At 43.1% G+C, this 17,974-nt stretch overlaps 1 protein-coding gene across 2 annotated transcripts in view; it reads right to left on the bottom strand.

Annotated features, from left to right (window-relative positions):
* Positions 1–14,603, bottom strand: part of CAND1 (cullin associated and neddylation dissociated 1) — a 45,179-nt gene extending 30,576 nt beyond the window's left edge. For both annotated transcript variants that reach the window (XM_065419544.1, XM_065419551.1), the window contains exons 1-2: positions 14,536–14,603; positions 10,131–10,274 (exon numbers count right to left, since the gene is read on the bottom strand). In XM_065419544.1, the coding sequence (XP_065275616.1) occupies positions 10,131–10,274; positions 14,536–14,603 (212 nt within the window). The remainder of the gene's footprint in view (positions 1–10,130; positions 10,275–14,535) is intronic.
* Positions 14,604–17,974: the final 3,371 nt, after the last annotated feature.

The following is a 17,974-nucleotide window of genomic DNA, read 5'->3' as shown; positions in this document are numbered from 1 at the left end:
CTGCTTGGCTGAGGGGCTGACAAACGTTTGAAGGGAGGGAGGGGGGAGATGACGAGCGGAAATGTTCAAGGAACTACTGACTGCATCCCGACAGAGCCATGAAGGCAGAAGGGTGGAGAAATGGTTTCCTGGAGCAATCACAAAGACTAGAAAGGAACCTCATTGTCTTGGAAAGGGACATGATGCAGACAATGCAGAGGTGAAGAGCTGTAATGAGCTACAAAGGTCAAGCACTGCACCCCAACTTTGCACTGTACTGATAAGCCTGGTGATCATACTATACTGGGACATCCATTTTAATTAACCTAATTACAGACCATTCCATGGATCTTAAGTTTATATGACATTCCTGTAATTTGTTACCTATGGTATTTGTTTAAAAAAAAAAAAAAAAGTTAATACAACTCAACTGAAAAATTTCATTGGGGAACATTCCGCTCCCCATCCTCCAATAGAATTAATTCCTTATAAAACCAACACACAAACATTTCGGTCATTTCCTTGGTTGCAGTACATTAATTACCCACAGCTAACCCCTTGTCCCAAATAAGAACATAATGCATTCCTGACTGCTTGGGACATTTTTCTAAGATACACTCTCCAGCTGCCCATAAGGTACAAGAAGCCTGTCCACCTCCTGCTTCCACCCACCACTGTTCAGGCTCTCTCGCTTCCTCTCACAGATATGAGAAATACAGCAAGCACGTATCACATGAGTCACATAAATGATGATAAACCTCCAAACTTGTCACGAGGCACCACTACCTTTCCTTCAGTCTTCCAAACATACACCCTCCACTGGCATCCTGGAACTACTCAGGATATAGTTAATCCACTCCTTTCCTTTGGTCAAGTGTCCAGTGAAAGGTTTCATAAGCAAGGGAAGCAGAGGGTAAGCTGGGTCTCCCAGAATCAAAGGAGAATAAGTCTTTAAATGTCCAAAGTGGTCTGGGAAGCAAAAATTCCCTTGATTATTTCCAGCGAACAGGCGTGAGTTTCTAAAGATCCGGTCATTGTGGATCTTTCCAGATCACGCACATTAATACTGGTGAACCTTCCACAGTGAGCAACCAGGCCTGGCAGCACCATGGAGAAACAGCCCTTCTTAAGGTGTTCAGCTTGATGTTGGGGAGAGGGAAGTGTGTGGAAAGAATAGGCATGTGGGGCCCATCAATAGCCACTACAGAGTTTAGGAACTCTTTCTGTGAAAAACCATCAATCACCTGTGTATTGCCAAGCTTTATGACTTGGCAATGCTCTTAATAGCCCTGGAAACCATCATGACAACACCACTAGCAGCTGATCTACCAACACCAAACTGGTTAGCTACTGACGAGTAGCAATTGAGGGTGGTGAGCTTCCAGATGCTGAGGGAAACTCTTATGTTGATGTTCTGCTGCAGCTCCAGAGTGAGTTCCACACAGATCCCTACAAAAGCAGTCTTCCACATCTTGAAATTCTGCAGCAACTGCTAGATGTCCTAGTTCTTCATCACTAGTCTGTCTGACCAGTCAGTGCTAGTTGGCCAAGCCCAGAAGTGGTGTTCCATTGAGTAAAGCTGCTCCAAATAAATGCCCTGCTCAATTTCATCTTCCTGCTTCTCCTCCACCTGTAGCCATATCACATCATTCAAAGCCCTTCAAAGCTGCCAAGCCAAATATATCCAGCTGCATGACTGCCAATTCTGGTGCATCATCCTGTTTCTATTAATGACTCAATCACAGTGATCAGTATTGCATCTTCCATGCTGCCTGATAACAGTTTGAAAATGGCATTGGCAAAATAGTTAGATGATGGGATGCCAGGAGAGGAATAATAAATTTGTTAGTTTGACCCCATGCCCCATATTTCCTGCAGGTTCTGGTGGGCATTCCACCATGTACTGCAAGAAAAATCCCAGTACACAGACCTGATCAGCAGAATACTGCACCACAACGGTGCAGCATTCTAAGCGATAATCAGAACAAATGCAGAGGTTTGTGGACACAATGATAAACAAAGAAAGTACCTTAAGTCGGTATAACAAAGAAGTGTGGATGCACTTCAAATCAATATAGTTAATTTGCTGCACTTACAGCAAACAAACTAATCCAATATAACATCCTCATGTAGACAAGCATTTAATTATAAATAATCAAGCCTAGAAGTTACAAAAGCATGAATCATCACAGCCAGATCTGTGACCAATAGAAGGGAAGACAAGCCATTGGTAAGGTTGCGAGTATGTCACAGAGGTCGCGGAAGTCACGGATTCCGTGAGTTCCACGACCTCTGTAACACTGGGGCCCCGCACCTCCTCAGCTGCCACGGGCAGTGGGAGACCCGCCATTGGGCAGGGGCGGGAGGGTTCCCAGCTCTATGCCGCTGCATGCAGTGGGGCAGGGTGCTAGACCCTCTTCCCTCCCCATTTTGTCAGGGATATTTTTTGTAAAAGTCAGGGACAGGTCAAGGCTTTTGTGAACTTTTGGTCCTTGCCCATGACCCATCCATGACTTTTAATAAAAATATCCATGACAAAATTGTAGCCTTAATCATAAGCAAAAGTGGGTGTTTTTTGTTGCTATGACAATATGACATTCGATTATATTTAGATGACACTTAAACAAGATTTTAAAATTGATATTTTTATTAATATGAAAGTTGCCGTTTCAACCTGCCTCCTCAAAAACGTTTGGAATCTGAGACCACACAAGATATGTGAAATTTGGTTTGTTATAGTGGTCTCAGTCCCAGCAAATGGAGACCATGAATGGCACCTAAACTGATTTTTCTTAAGAGTCCTCTTTGTCACAGACAGTCCAGTGCTGTTTTGTGGATAAACTGGGCTCCCCAACAAGTTAAGAGCCCATCATAATTGTTATTTAATCATGAAAAATTTCAGATCAACCTTACTGGATAGTTTAGGCCTGCCACCATCACTTCAAAGAATTTAAAGTCTGATGGAGGATGCTGGACAAAGAGCCAGGCCAGTAGATAGCTACTGGTCACCACAATCCAAACTTTACGTATACATAACTGGACATACTGGTAATGAAAACATGCCAATGCATTAGACCCAGACTCAATATCCTGGGGCTTAGAATGCAAAGATATCTAATTGCAACAAAATTGGCAGGCTCAAGGTAATGACTTAGTTCACTGAGGATCTGAAGGAACACTTTGTCAACTTAATGAGCTTACCCATAATGTGGATTAATTGCAGAGATGGGAAAAGAACTCTTGGCTCAATTTATCACCCAGCTGTGAGATTCCAAGAAGACAGCACCCTTCTCACTGTCAGGTATCCTCTCATCTACGCCAACCAATTGTTTAGGTACTGATGGACAGAGCCATAGCCAGACTCGCTGCCACCTTTATGAGAAGTACAGGATGCCAAGTCAGACTGAAAAGAAGAGGCCTAAGCTACAGTACCAACAAAATAACAAACAAGAATTTATCATAGCATGTTGCAAGTCGGCAGCACGTAAAACACTTCTTGGTCGACAACATGAATGTTGTAAATGAAGGATCGCCATACAAAAAGACACCAAAGATGTTCCATGTGCTGTTGTGCTCCGAAAAGTGACTGTGCAAAACATACCATAATCAGATTTTTTGGGGGGTGCATTGTCAGAGTTCTATCTGTTGATTTCATTAATAATGATAAGGGTTTACTGCATTTACACTCATGTCTGCTCTGCAGAGCCAACACAACTCAGGTAGGCTGTATTTTATTCCAGCTCTGTATCAAAGGAATTGTTAATTAATGTTCTATCAATAAAACCTGTACAACTTAACATAATAGGGTTGCACAGGTATAAAGGAAGGCACAAACTGTCCTGCAGAACCTTTTAACTGGTACTGTTGTGTGCAACAAGTAAAGATCCCAGTCTGACATTCAGATTCCAGGCTGAATCTGCAGTGCTGGCATTTTCCTGCCAACTGAGCGCATCTCATACGAAAGTAATTTAGAAACAAACATGAAAAACAACAGAAACAATAGGGATTACAAAGCACAAAAAACATGCACTTGAGCCTGCTTTGTGAGAGAAGACATCAGACACTATTCTGAGCTTTAAAGGATGCTCCTGTATTTCCTTAATGGCCTTCCTCTGAGCAGATCCTTCCGGATAGGGAGGGAGGGAAAGTACTAGCCTTGCTGGGGGTATTATGACAAAAACAGCAAAACTGAGACAATATAAGTAGAGCCCTGCGCGGATACAAATTTATATCTGCGGATGCAGATATATATCGGTATCCACGGAACCCCAGGGCTCTCCTGGGAACCACAGGGGCGAAAGGAGTAGAACATGGGGCCGCCGCTCCCCGGAGCCAGCACCCCCCACCGGCAGCTCCTCCAGCATGGCTATACCTATCCCAGCCCTGTCCTCCAGCATGGCTGTACAGACCCCAGACAGGAGATGCAGTCACGCAGAAAGCTGCATGGAAGGGATGGGGTCGAGGCGTGGGGCAGTACAGCCGCACAGGAGGAGCTGCCGGCATGGGGTGCTGGCTCCTGGAAGTGGCGGCCCCAAGTTCTACTCCTTTCACCGCTGCAGTTCCCAGGAGAGCCGTGCGGTTCCGCAGATACTGATTTATATCCACGGATATACATTTGTATCCGCACAGGGCCTTAAATATCAGTCTTACATGTGACTACATATCAGAGTCTTACAGCCACTCTTGTCCCTTTACACGGAGGAGCTAGAACAGCCTCATTCTGAAAATAACTGGGTTTGGGTGGAGGAGAGACAAAGAGTTCTTTTCTCCCTGGCCTGTAGGTTCAATCCTGAAAAACAGATCATCCATCAACACTTTGTCCAAAGAGTTACCATACTTAAAGGACTTAATCTCTGGGAGGTGACCATCAAGTTATTCTTAAAAATATTTCATAAGATATCCTTAGGGATACCCAAGTTTATGTCTACACTGCAATTAAAACACCCATGGCTGGCCTGTGCCAGCTGACTTGGGTTTGCAGGTCTCAGGCTAAGGGGCTGTTTAATTGCAGTAGATGTTTGGGCTCAGGCAGCAGCCGGAGCTCTGGGATCCTCCCACCTTGCAGGATCCTAGAGTCTGGGCTCCAGCCTGAGCCCGACTGTCAACACCACAATTAAACAGCTCCTTAGCCCAAGCCCCGCAAGCCCGAGCCAGCTGGCTTGGGCCAGCCACAGGTTTAAACTACAGTGTAGACATACCCTAAGACGACATTTTTGCCTTGTAGGGGAGCTCTATTAAAACAGGTGCAGATGAAAGGTCGCTCAAACAACTGTAGGGCCTGTGGGGCTATAACTAAAAGAGAGGCTGCAGAAAGGAATTTGAATTACACCATAGATGATACAGAAAAGACAGGTAAGTGCAGAAATGGGGCAACCTGAAAGAAGGAATATTCCCCAGAAGCCAGTTTTTGTAACCACATTTTACCCGGAATTGGGTTGTACAGACAACTGTCTTGGAAGGAGCCCCCGAAACACTTGTAAACTCTCTTTAGAGTTTGACATTTATTCAACCAGCCCCAAAATATTAGCATCCACCTGAGCAGTATAAGAACCGTAATAACATGTACTTTGAGGTGGAAAAAAAGCTGCTTGAAGCATTTAAAGGAGTTTTGTTTCTTAATCAAAAGAGTTCATTTCCTATTCAAAGTGTTCTGAATAGAATAGTGAACAGGGGGAAAACTTGGAGCCCTGCACATAAGAGTCGCTTTTATGTTTAGCCAGAAATAGCCCTCTAAGCTCCAGAGGTGTGTTTTAGATTCTAAGTGTAATAGAAGAGATAGTAACTTCAGAAGTCTCAAGAGATTCTCCTCTCTTCAGGGTTATCAGTGACACTATCATTTATATCTACTGTGTCCACATAAGGATATGGATCTATCTGGAAAGGAAAGCTCCTTTTCTCCACCCTGAGAGACACAATAAAAGTCAGTCTCAAGAGACAAAGGCTGGCTTAAGCACTTTGCCATGTACACAGGATCAAAGCTACAGAGGAAGAGGGATTTGGAGGAATACCACCATTAAAATGGACACACCTTTAAAAAGGGCCACCCGATATCAACCCAGCAAGTTGTTCCTGCAGGATCTACAGAGACCAGCAGGGCATATGAAACAGTGGAGTGAGCCAAAACAGGACACACTTTAAGCACAAAGCACCAGCAAAGCTATAATAAGGACAGCTGCACAAGAAGCACCAACACAAATGGTTCTTATCCTTTAGGCACTACTGCAATGCAAATAATGACAGACAATATGGTCACACATCCTTGCACGAGCAGTACAACAAGCCAGTGGCGGATTAGCCACTGGGTCAATGGGGCCCATCCCCAGGGGCCCCGGCCAATTGGGGGACCCTGGAAAAATGGGAATCCCCATGCCCCGACCCGCTCCGCCCACACAGCGCCCCAGCCGGGGAGCGGGGTCGGGGCACGGGGGCTTGCCCTGCTCTGGCCTGCGCTGTAGTCGGGGAGCAGGGTGGGGGTGCGGGGGCTTGCCCAGGCCGGGTGGAGAGGGTGAGTCCCCGTGCCCCAACCCACTCCCCGACAGGAGCACCGGAGGCAAGGTGACGACTGCAGGTGGAAGGGGTGGGGAGAGGCCCCCACAAAACCCTAATCCGCCCCTGCACCAAGCAGCTTTGAAAAAAATGGCAACAATCACATCTGAAAGAGGTCCTTTCGGAAAAGCATGCCACTCCCTCCTAGAGCCACTGCACCTATTACAGAGCCAACACAGTGACTGCTAAGCATAAAATGTCCTTTGGCTGTTGGCCAATGGATTACTCTTCCATAATGTACTGCCATGAAATCCAGGAGCCTATTTATCCCAACAGTGAGATACCACAACCTGAAGGACCAATTCTGGTGGGGTGATTCCAGCAAACAAGCTACCATTCTGGTGCTGCACCTCTTTAGAGATCTGAGGGGCAGAAGAATAAAAGAAGAAACTTCACTATAACGTACCTAAAACTATCTAACCTAGGAAGAAAGGAAAGGACTGAGCAGACAAGTAACCAACACAAAAAGTTTAAAAAATTAAGTTGAGCCTACCCTCCAAAAGAAGAGGGCCTCAATCTGGTGAGAGACAAAAAACCACTGAGCAGGACATGCCAGAGAGCCCCCTTTAAAGGAAAGTGATATCATAAGAGTTTATAACTTCTTTCCTGCCTCCATCTGCAAGCAGAATTAATATAATGTTTTGCAATTGCTTGATAACCTTTTCTTTAATGTTTCTCTTCCCCTTTATGATAAATTGAATATTGTTCTATACGACTGATTGTTCTACAAAATGTTACAATCCATTTCACAGATTTAAGTAAAATACAGGTACAAGCATTATGCCAATTGAACAGGCTGAAGCTCTTAAAAAGGGAAGGTTGGTAACTATGCCCAAACTGTGCAATGACTTCCAATATTCCAAGAGATATTATGCAGGTAGTGTCTCACTTACACCAGCAGTAATGTGGACTATTTGGTCAGTACAATGATTTACTTAAATTCCCCAACCTGCTAAAACCATTTGCATCAACACTGACTTCCAAAGACATTTGCAAAATTGCTTTATCTGAAACACAAACTGCTGCTAACACTCTGCTTGATCCTGCGGAAGTCAAAGTTGGCTACATCATTCTTGTTTCCATTTCACCTCTGAAGATGTCTGAAGAGTAAATTCAATAAGACTTTCCAACATAAACCAGTTACCATAATATTACAATTTTATTTGCATATGTGAAACAATGGATATAAGGTAAGACACGAGCAGAAATTTTCTTCCATTCACTGTCTGCAACTGCTGCTACAGTAAAAATGCAAGAAATAAGCCGTACCTTAATGATTTAATATTTCATTGTCCTGTTCAATCCTTTAAGAAAGAATGAGAATGTAAAAGGTCAGCCTGCTAAACATTAGATTTGCAGGTTTACTGAAGCAGGTTCCTCCACAATCCTTGTATTTAATATGTCCAGGATTTGAAAGAATAGGAAAAGGGGAGATTTCATTTGAGCCTTTTAGTTACTGTATATTACCTTTGGTTTACATGTACTTGCATCTCTATTGTTCCCTTTCAATTTATGCTCGGGTCTTCCCCTGCTCAAGGTTTATGCTTGCATCCTTCTATTTAACCATCACCACTTGTTTTTAAGCATAACAGGCATTTCCTGCATTTAAGCACACATATTCACCCATTCCCAAAGCAGTTTAGAAACAGACACTTTTGGCATGAACATTAATTTTGAACCACCATTGTGTCTAAGCACTTTTCTTCCCTTTTCTAACAAAACAAGCAACAAACAACTGGCTAGAAAAACGGGATCAAGATCAATTTTACATGGTTACTACCAATGCTGGTGTACCAGAGTTCATGGAAAACATAAGAAGATATCTGGAAAAAGCTACTTCCATCATGCCGTACACAATTTAAGCCATTATAGCTTCACATCCTGCTCCTTTCCTAAAAGATTGCCTTCTACTGCACCAACAATGCTCATTAACACAAATTAAAGCTGCAATTTTCAAATGTGTGAAACTAAAATCAGATTCCTAATCCCTAATTCTAGGCCCCGAGGTTTGGAAATTACAACCAAAGCGTTGAAAATGGACACAATATGCAGCTGGTTTTTCATTTTTGTTTCCACAATAGCTTATTTCCAGGCCTCAACCAAACTCCCATAAACTATTTGTGTTTCAAATTCTGAAGCTATTTTCTTTGTGCAGTTGTCAAATCTGGTCACAAATACAAAGTGCAAACTCTACTGGAAGAGGGTACAGCTTCAGTTACCACAGGTAAATTAAATATTTCAGAAGTTTAAAATTCAGCCAAAAAAATGGAAACCTCTTTGTTCCCTTGAAGAAAGCAGCAATACTATGTAACATGCTAACCTAGCACTGCTGTTTCTGTGGGCCACAGTGAAATGAATATTGACAATGGTATTAGTATAATAATCAAATCATATGTCTGAGACAAAGTTCATGTTCCCTCCACTGTTGCCTACAGTACATTTTCCATTGTTTTGGCCAGCCTAATTTTAAAAATCACAACTGATGAAACTTCCATCACTGCCAGAATATTTAAGAGAAAGTACATGTATGCATTATATTTTATGCCTTGTTCAAACTAAGGCTGACAAAGCCTAAAGAAGATCAAGCTCAAACAAACTAGTCAAACACCCTGGTCACAGGCAAACTGGCTGTTTAAGGGAGTCCTGGGTTCAGCCTCACCTGTAATAAGTTTACCACTCAGTACAGGAGTCACATGATACAAGCATGTGACTAGGAAACAAGCCAGTTGGAAGATATAAAGACACCCTGGGTTCAGTCAGAAGAAAGACTTAAAGGAGCAGGAAGACTGTGTGAGCTACTTCACAGACTCACTCCTTAGAAGGCCTGAGGAGGATAAACCTGAAGGAAACAGGAGCCAACTAAAAAGGGCTGGGTGGAAAATGTAAGTTGTTTTGAAATCTATGTTAATAAACCAGACTTCAAAAAGGGGAGGGAGAATTAATAAGAAAACACCCACAATATGAAGTCTCCTTAATTGGGGGGAAAAAGGGAGACTGAGGCAATGGAGGCACCTAAGGCCAGACCAGGTGAGCTCCTGCTACTACTCTCCTACTCTTCCATGCATTTATCCATGCCTTAGCCTGAAATATTTTAAGTTTTGAATCTATTAACTGTGTGTTTTGATAGCCAAACCTAGTCATTTGTTAGTGGTCAGGTTTCTATTCAGAACTTTTCATAATACCATACTTCACCTCCCCAAATTCCAACTGCAATTTGAACCTTCCCACTGATCAAACAACATCCCTGTAGCAACTGCAGCATTTTTTAACATGGAAAGGTAATAGGAGGTCTAAGCTTCTTTGAGTGATATTTAGCAACTGAAAATTAGGAGAGCCATCACCATTGAACCAGCTAGCTCTCCACAGACCACCAGCAAGTACTATGCAAACTATTTGCGATCTCTGGATCATAATTTGGATCACTGACAAACCAAAAAGCTCTGTAAAACTAGGATTAAGGCAAATCACTTATGAGGGTCTCTTGAAAAGATGTTAAATTTAAGAAGAATATTGCTATGCAACTTAATTTGAGCAATTAAATTAGAAAAGTCAGTTATATTGTTCAAAGATTAAACAATTGTTTATACTGCAGAAAGAACACATACCATTTAACAGCCAAGTTTTGCACCTCGCCATTCTTATCTTCCAGTAACTTCAGAATCATCTTCACGACCTTCCTTTCACTGTCATCATCCAACTTGATGGAATCCTTCTGTAGTTCAGTCATCAAGTCATTTGTAGCCATAAACCTATCCAAAAGAATATCCAAACCATTAAAGCTAAACAGATATGGACTATTGACAATGTGCTACAACCCAAGCTCATCAGTTTCAGTCATGCATGATCAAATTTAGTATTAACATTTAATGCTACCACTATTCTGGGGTAAAAAGCACCAGTTTTGATTACTTTTAGTCTCATAATATAACAAATTGATACAAGAAAAGCTTCTTACAACATTTCTAACAGCAGCAATAATCTTTCATTTATCTTGTAATCTCTCCTCAAGAACAAAAGCAATCACAAACTTAATTTACTTCTACTGTTTATACACTATGTTAAAGTAAAGATCTGAATAACTATCCAAAATGGAATTAAAGGGAAGAATGGAAACAGAAATCTATCAGGGTTTAAAACAATACTTTCAATTGCTGCAAACGGATTTTGTAAAAGCAAACTTTTATAAACATAAAACCAATAGAAGTGTAGCGACAAATCTTTATTTTAGAAAGTATCCTTGAAAGAGTTTCTTCAAGCTGCATGTGGCAAGTTGCTGAATATGTCAATGGGATCCTGCAGAACCAGGGAAAGACCTGTCGGGAGCCGACTTTCATGTGAAGAAGGCCAAGGCAGGAACTGAGTCAAGGAAATGGAAAAGTAGGAAGGGAGTAAGGACATGGAGAAGGCAGCTGCTGACCAGGGGTATGTCTATGCTACAGTAGCGCAGCTATGGCACTGTAATGCCACAGGGTAGATGCTTCCTAAATCAACAGAAGGGATTTTTCCATCCATGTAGTTAATCCACCTCTCTAAGGGACAGCAGCTAGGTCGACAGAAGAATTCTGCATCTCAACTGGGGGTTAGGTCGGTCTAATTGTGCCACTCAGGGCACAAGATTTTTCCAGAGCCCTGAGTGACCTAGTTGGTTAATCTAATTTCCCAGCATAGACCAGGCTTAAAACAGTCAAGTGAACTGTACACGGGTTCTCACTCCCTTTCTACATCTTTCCCCTAAGCCCTCTTAACACCTATTTGGGGTTGCTTTTCTGATCAGCAGCTCCCATTTATCAGCCCTATTTCAGCTCCAGGTTCTATAGACTCCCTCAGCACCTGTCCCCAGTAGCTTCCCAATGCTCAACTCATCTTGCACTTCAACAGTGCATCAGCAGCTTTGACTCCCAGCTGCAAAAAAGTTCACCTTCACCACAGCTGTCATCCCACACTTCCTGGGGAACATAATCTGCCTACTACAACATGGGCTGCACCCAGGAGCTCCAAATTCTAAAAAGAGCATTTTGAGATCAAAACACAACAAATGACAGTATCAAAAAGGAGCTGAAGAAGAGCTCTGTGTAAACTTGAAAGCTTGTCTCTCTCTCCAACAGAAGGTGATCCAAAAAGAGATATTACCTCACCTGCCTTATCTCCCTAGTAGTGAAACATGTAAAGTTTAGGACCAAATCTTGTTTGGACAGTTAAAGCAAATGGCTACAAAATACTATTAATGTAACAAGTAAGCAATCTAATGTACTTAATTCTGCCCTTCCTTGGTAATAGAAAGAGTGCATCTCCACCATCCCTCTTTAAAGTATGGTTTAAGTATTACTAAAAACAATCTAAAGCAGTGCGGGACTTAAACAGATTCTTAATGCAAGAGTCCATTCAATATGCAAATACATATTCCAAATATTTGACTGGATTCACAATACATAAAACTGAATTATGAAAAATTGTTAGTACTTAACAAGTCACTTTGCAAACCTCAATTCTTAATCATATCTTTTATGGTTTGGGAATTCAAAGTGTTTAATCCATGCTAAACAACAGTCCAAAACTATTTTTCAATGTAGACAGAAATATAAAAATACTTAGAACAAACAAATTTCTGCTGTTTGTGTTCATAAACTGTCAAAGAAACTTTAAACTCATTTGGCTGGAAAAATGCGCTTTCTGGGCTAATATTGTATGTCATTTTTCACACAGGCCATTTTTTTGTGAAAACTTTAAACCCATTAAAACCAGTAAGTATGGAGGTAACTCTAAGTACTTCTTTAGAAGCTACCTCACCAATGCAAAATATAAAATATTTAATTGCATGAAAAAAATTAATTTGGAAAAGCTTTAACTTAAACAGTTCTTAACATGAAGAAACAAGATTTAACAGAAAACATTTGAAACACCATTTTCAATGTTAGATTGTACTGTTACAATCATTTAGAAAGGAAAGAATATTAAACATCACTCCTCTGATTTGTAGAGGTATAGCTTTATTCTTAAAATAACATCCTAGGCCAGTTTATCTAAACAGGCAAAAGACTCACCTGAACAATCTGAACACTAAGTATCAATAGTTAAATCTAATAAAGCTTGTCTCTAAATGCTATGACTGCTTTGTATCAAGTGCACAAAGTTATATATACTGTAAATTGAAAACCAGAGCTCACCTACCATCTTTATTACACAAAGATCTTTGAAATAATTTAATTAAATGATCTTTGAAATAGCTTTATTTGGATGTATTTATTCCCTCAGTGATTGCAAGCTAAGCATTTGTACCACTGGTAGTGCATGAGAGCCAGGAATCAGCCTTACCAGAAAATTCCTATTAACAAAAATAAGTAATTAATCTATTATCCATGTTAAGTTACATGCAAATGTACCATGTATACAAGATGTAAATTAGATTTAACTTTGATTTTCTAAGGCTTGGTCTACACTTACCCCCCAAGTCGAAGTAAGGTACGCAAATTCAGCTACGTGAATAACGTAGCTGAATTCGACATACCTTACTTCGAACTTACCGCGGTTCAGACGCGGTCCACACGCGGCAGGCAGGCTCCCCGTCGACTCCGCGGTACTCCTCTCGTCTAGCTGGAGTACCGCAGTCGACGGCGAGCACTTCCTGGTTCGATTTATCGCGTCCACACCAGACGCGATAAATCGAACCCGGAACTTCGATTGCCAGCCGTCGAACTACCGCGGTAGTGTAGACATACCCTAAGGTATTTAATTGAAAAAAATATTCCTTGCTTGTATTATCACAGGGGTGTTAGTCTGTAGCCACAAAAAGGAGGAGTCTGGTAGCACCTTAAAGACTAACAGATTTATTTGGGCATAAGTTTTTGTGCGTAAAAAAACCACTTCTTCAGATGTCTGAAGTGGGTTTTTTACCCACGAAACCTTATGCCCAAATAACTTTTTAAATGATTTTTAACCTGATGCATTCAGTAGTTGCCACATTTAGCCTCCCACTGCTGGTTCAAGAAATGTTTATTTTAAAAAAATTAATGTGTGGAGACAAAACCTCAACTTTTGTTTTCTACAATATATTTATAATGAAACAAATCAAATATTTTATGTCATTCCAGTGTCATACTGAAAATTGTCATTTCACTGTCAGCTATTCAAAGTTTATATGCACAACTTCTTTAATCTACACTGATGTACAACTATGATTACTAGCAAACGGCTATTTGAGTGCACCTAAACAATTCTAGTTCTGCTGTGACAAATCCTAAACTTTAAGTCACTTTCCTCTCCATCAGATATAATCTTCAATTAGGCTTCCCTTACAAAAACTTTAAGCATGGACTTTCATGGTCGGTTTTGGAGCAAGAAACCCTCTGCCCCCAGAGCAGGTGCAACAAGGCCAGTAGGCACCAATGCTTCTCTATCGACTTCAACCCTGCCCTGGTGGGAGAGCCTCCCTACGCCCATTCAATCCTTGCTCGCCTTTCTAGGGACTACTGGACTGAAATCACAGGCAGGTCACCAACTACTTAGGTCAGCACTTTGTGGCTCCCCACCACAGGAGGATCTCGGAGCACGGTGCACTCAGCTCTGGTCTCCCCCGTTCACAGACACCAAGAAGGAGCTAAGCAACTTAGACCAAACTTTCATTGGGCGCCAGAAAACTCGGGGCAAGCCGGGGGTGGGGGTGTTGGAATTTCTCTCTGAGCCCAGACCCCCGCTCATCGCCCACTGCAATGCTGTCAGACAGCGGGGCGGGGGAATGGCGCTCCTACCGCACATCCCTCCTGGCCAGCACCCGCCGCGGCTCTGACAGCCGGGCCCCTGCCCACGAGTCACAGGCCCCGGGGTCATCGGCCTCCTGCCGCGGGGGCACAACAGCCAGGCCCGGGTTGAGATCAGAGGAGCAGCAGCAGCCTGGCGGGGAGGCTCCCGGGTCGCAGGCGGAAAGCGGGCTCAGGAGACAGGGGAGAAATGAGGGGCCTGCGGGGGAGCTCAGGGAGGGGACGGGCCCTGGCGCTCCGCGGGGCCGGCGCTCACCTGAAGTCCTTGTCGCTGGATGTCATTTTCTCCAGCAGGTTGGAGATGTGGTAGGAGGCGCTCGCCATGTTGATGGTCCCGGTTGGGGGCGTCGTCTAGGCCTCGCCGGCTCCACCTCGCCCGCTGCTGGGGACGGCGCTGGCTGGGTGCGGCGGCGGCTGTGTCCCCGGGGGCGGCGCGGAGCGAGAAGGGAGGGGGATCAGTGAGGGCGCCGCCGGGGGGGCAGGCTCATCGCCACTTGGTGACACGGGGGGGAGGGAGCGGCCTCGCTCAGGCGGGAGGAGGGGAAAGGAACAGAACCCGAGACGGCCACAGCTCGCGCTTGGGGCGAGGTCAAAGTTCAAGGAGGCTCTCGCGAGCCGCGCGAGCGACGCGATTTTGTAGCCGCTTATTGGCTCAGGCAGGCTCGCGCTGTTGTTCGGGCGATGTCAGAGCGGACGTGGCGCAGAGCGTGCGCGGGACGTTGAGGCAGCGGTTACAGAGGGGAAGAGGCGGAGGAAAGAAGCGTAGGCTTCGAAGACTACGAATCCCTGCATGCAATGCGCCGACGCGCGCGAAGTGAGCTAGGACAATGCACGTTGGGGCTTGTAGTTTTTCTAGAACAGGAGGCGCATTGCATGCTGCGGTGTAGAAGTTGCATTGTGAACTGCTGGCGGAGCATTGCATGCTGGGACTTGTAGTCTCCCATTGGGGTGGGGGCGGGGCGATCATTTTACTGGTTTAGAACATGGATTTGTATTGGGTGTCCATTTATTGTGATGGCAAACAAGAAACGAGGGAGCTGGGAGAGGAGGCACTAACCAAACCGACCTTTTCGCCTGTGTTCGATGGCTGTGAACCCCAAAAAAGATTTTCCAACAATCTGAATAAAACCAATTCCCCTCTCATCGTGACAGTTGTTTTTGTCTTTAAAACCCCAGCTCTAGCCTACAAGTGCTAATGTGAGCACCTCAACTTTCATTTAAAAACAAACATAACTTTTAGGGTGACCAGACAGCAAAAATCGGGACTAGGGTGAGGGGTAATAGGCGCCTATAGAAGAAAATGCCCCAAATATCAGGACTGTCCCTATAACAGGGGTAGGCAACCTATGGCACGAGTGCCAAAGGCAGCACACAAGCTGATTTTCAGTGGCACTCACTGCTTGGGTCCTGGCCACCAGTCTGGGGGACTCTGTATTTTAATTTAATTTTAAATGAAGTTTCTTAAACCTTTTAAAAACCTTATTTACTTTACATACAACAATAGTTTAGTTATATATTAGAGACTTATAGAAAGAGACCTTCTAAAAATGTTAAAATGTATTACTGGCACGCGAAACCTTAAATTAGAGTGAATAAATGAAGACTTGGCACACCACTTCTGAAAGGTTGCCGACCCCTGCCCTATAAAATAGGGACATTGGTCACCCTAATAATTTTCTAGACCTTCTGGATGGCGAGACTGGAGCTTGAAAAATCTGACCTAAGTGCATTTTAAAGGGTCAGAATCCAGAAGGCAAATAATTAAAAAAAAAAAAAAAAAAACAATTTATTTATTTTAATCTAATTATTTTTAAGCCAATATTGTTATTTTGGGAAGAGCTGACTCATGATTTTTGACTATCTGGGTTGTAATACTGGTGTCTACACTGGGTTTTCATTGCTAAAATTCTCTCACCACTACTATCCCTGATTTAGCTTCACTGTTGGCACTAATGGTGGTTACTCTAGTATAGACAGAACTCCTGGAGGAGGGTGGCATTTCAAGCACTCTAACCTTGCTTAGACTTGGTCTACAGCCTGATAGCAGCTGAACACATCTATCGCAGCACTGCTGTCACACAGCATCGCTAATCCTCATGATTTTATTGTGAGTCTCGTAAAATGTTTCTAACCCTTGTACTTGAGGAGAAAAGCTTGAAAATGTGAACCCTAAAGGCTCCAAGACCAGTCAAATGAAAGGAACACAACATTTATTTTTTTAAATCTCATGATTATTTAAGTGACTCTTGTAAATCGATGAGCCTGATTCATTATTTTTGAATGTTTGGGGTTGTCAATACTGCTGTTAGTCTAAAATGATGGGAATTATTATAAAGACTTCCTAAATTTCATGTAAGTCAAGCTAGTCTTCTAAGGTATACAACACCTGCACTTCCAATGTAAAAACATGAGAACACCCACCAATCTTCACCTTTTCCAACTATTTATAAAATAAAAGAAAAAAACCAAAGAAATACCTTTCAGGATTTATTGATACAAGGGGAGGGGGGGAGGAGGAAAGATTTAAGCCCAAATATTTTTCCTTTTCAGATGTTACATGCTCTCTGACCATGTTGCCAGGATGGACAAAAACAACCCAGCATGCCACACTGTCAGATTCTCCATGAGCCTAGCTGGCACTGCCTGCGGGGCTGCCTCAGAGATTCCTGGATTTGCAGAATCGAGCCAGATCTGGGAACTTCACTACATGACACCCAGCACACCATCAACCTTGGCTTACAGACTATGTATGTTTGAGAATGATGGTATGATGTAACTTTTAAAGAGTAGGGTCAGCTAGTCCCTGTTGCCTGAATGATTGTTAGACAGTTAAGAGAGCCAACTGGAACAATACAGACAAGGAGAATGGGTTCACTTCTGCTATCATTAACTGCTGAAAACAGTTTTTGACCTGTATACTATGGTGATGTCTGCAGAAGAGAACTCTATCATTCCTCATTGAACCTATGAGTTATAAGTGGTTTAAGCACAAATGGTTCCGTATCTCCACACTCACCCTTCTGATTAATATTTTGCCATGTGTCAACACTAAGGGCATGGCTACACTTGCAGATGTAGAGTGCTGAGAGTTAAACCAGCCCTCTGAGAGCGCAGTTGGGAAAGCGCTGCAGCGTGTTCACACTATCAGATTCAAGCGCACTGGTGTGGCCATATTAGCAGCTCTTACAACACCACAAAGAGCAGTGCATTGTGGTAGCTATCCCAGCATGCAAGTGGCTGCAACGTGCTTTTCAAATGGGTGGGTGGGGGGGGAGTGTGTTGTGTGTATGTGGGGGGAGAGAACGTGGGGTTTTGGGGGGGGGGGGGCTGAGAGCATGTCAGCATGCTGTCTTGTAAGTTCAGACAGCAGCAGACCCCCCCCCCCCCTCTGAAAGGATTTGTGTTGTCTTAAATTTTGAAATATATTTACAAAAAGTGTTGAAGGTGAGTGAAAAGTAAGGTTGGTTTACTGATACATTCATGGAGTTTACATTTGAACACCCAGGTACTTGCACTTGTTACCAGAACTCTGAATCCACCAATCAGGAAAGAAAAAGATGCACTGCATCTCTATATATCTGTGTAAAGAATTATTCTATAGTTCTGTATAAGGCTTTAAAGCTAATCCTTTAGGATGACAAATTTAAAGCTGGTTATCAGTTTTTACAGCTGGTTGTGTAGGAATAAAAGGAAAT

Source organism: Emys orbicularis, chromosome 1 (genome assembly GCF_028017835.1).
Source record: "Emys orbicularis isolate rEmyOrb1 chromosome 1, rEmyOrb1.hap1, whole genome shotgun sequence".
Lineage (NCBI taxonomy): Eukaryota > Metazoa > Chordata > Testudines > Emydidae > Emys > Emys orbicularis.
The sequence above is the reverse complement of the archived record's forward strand: the minus strand, read 5'-3'. Positions and strand labels throughout refer to the sequence as shown.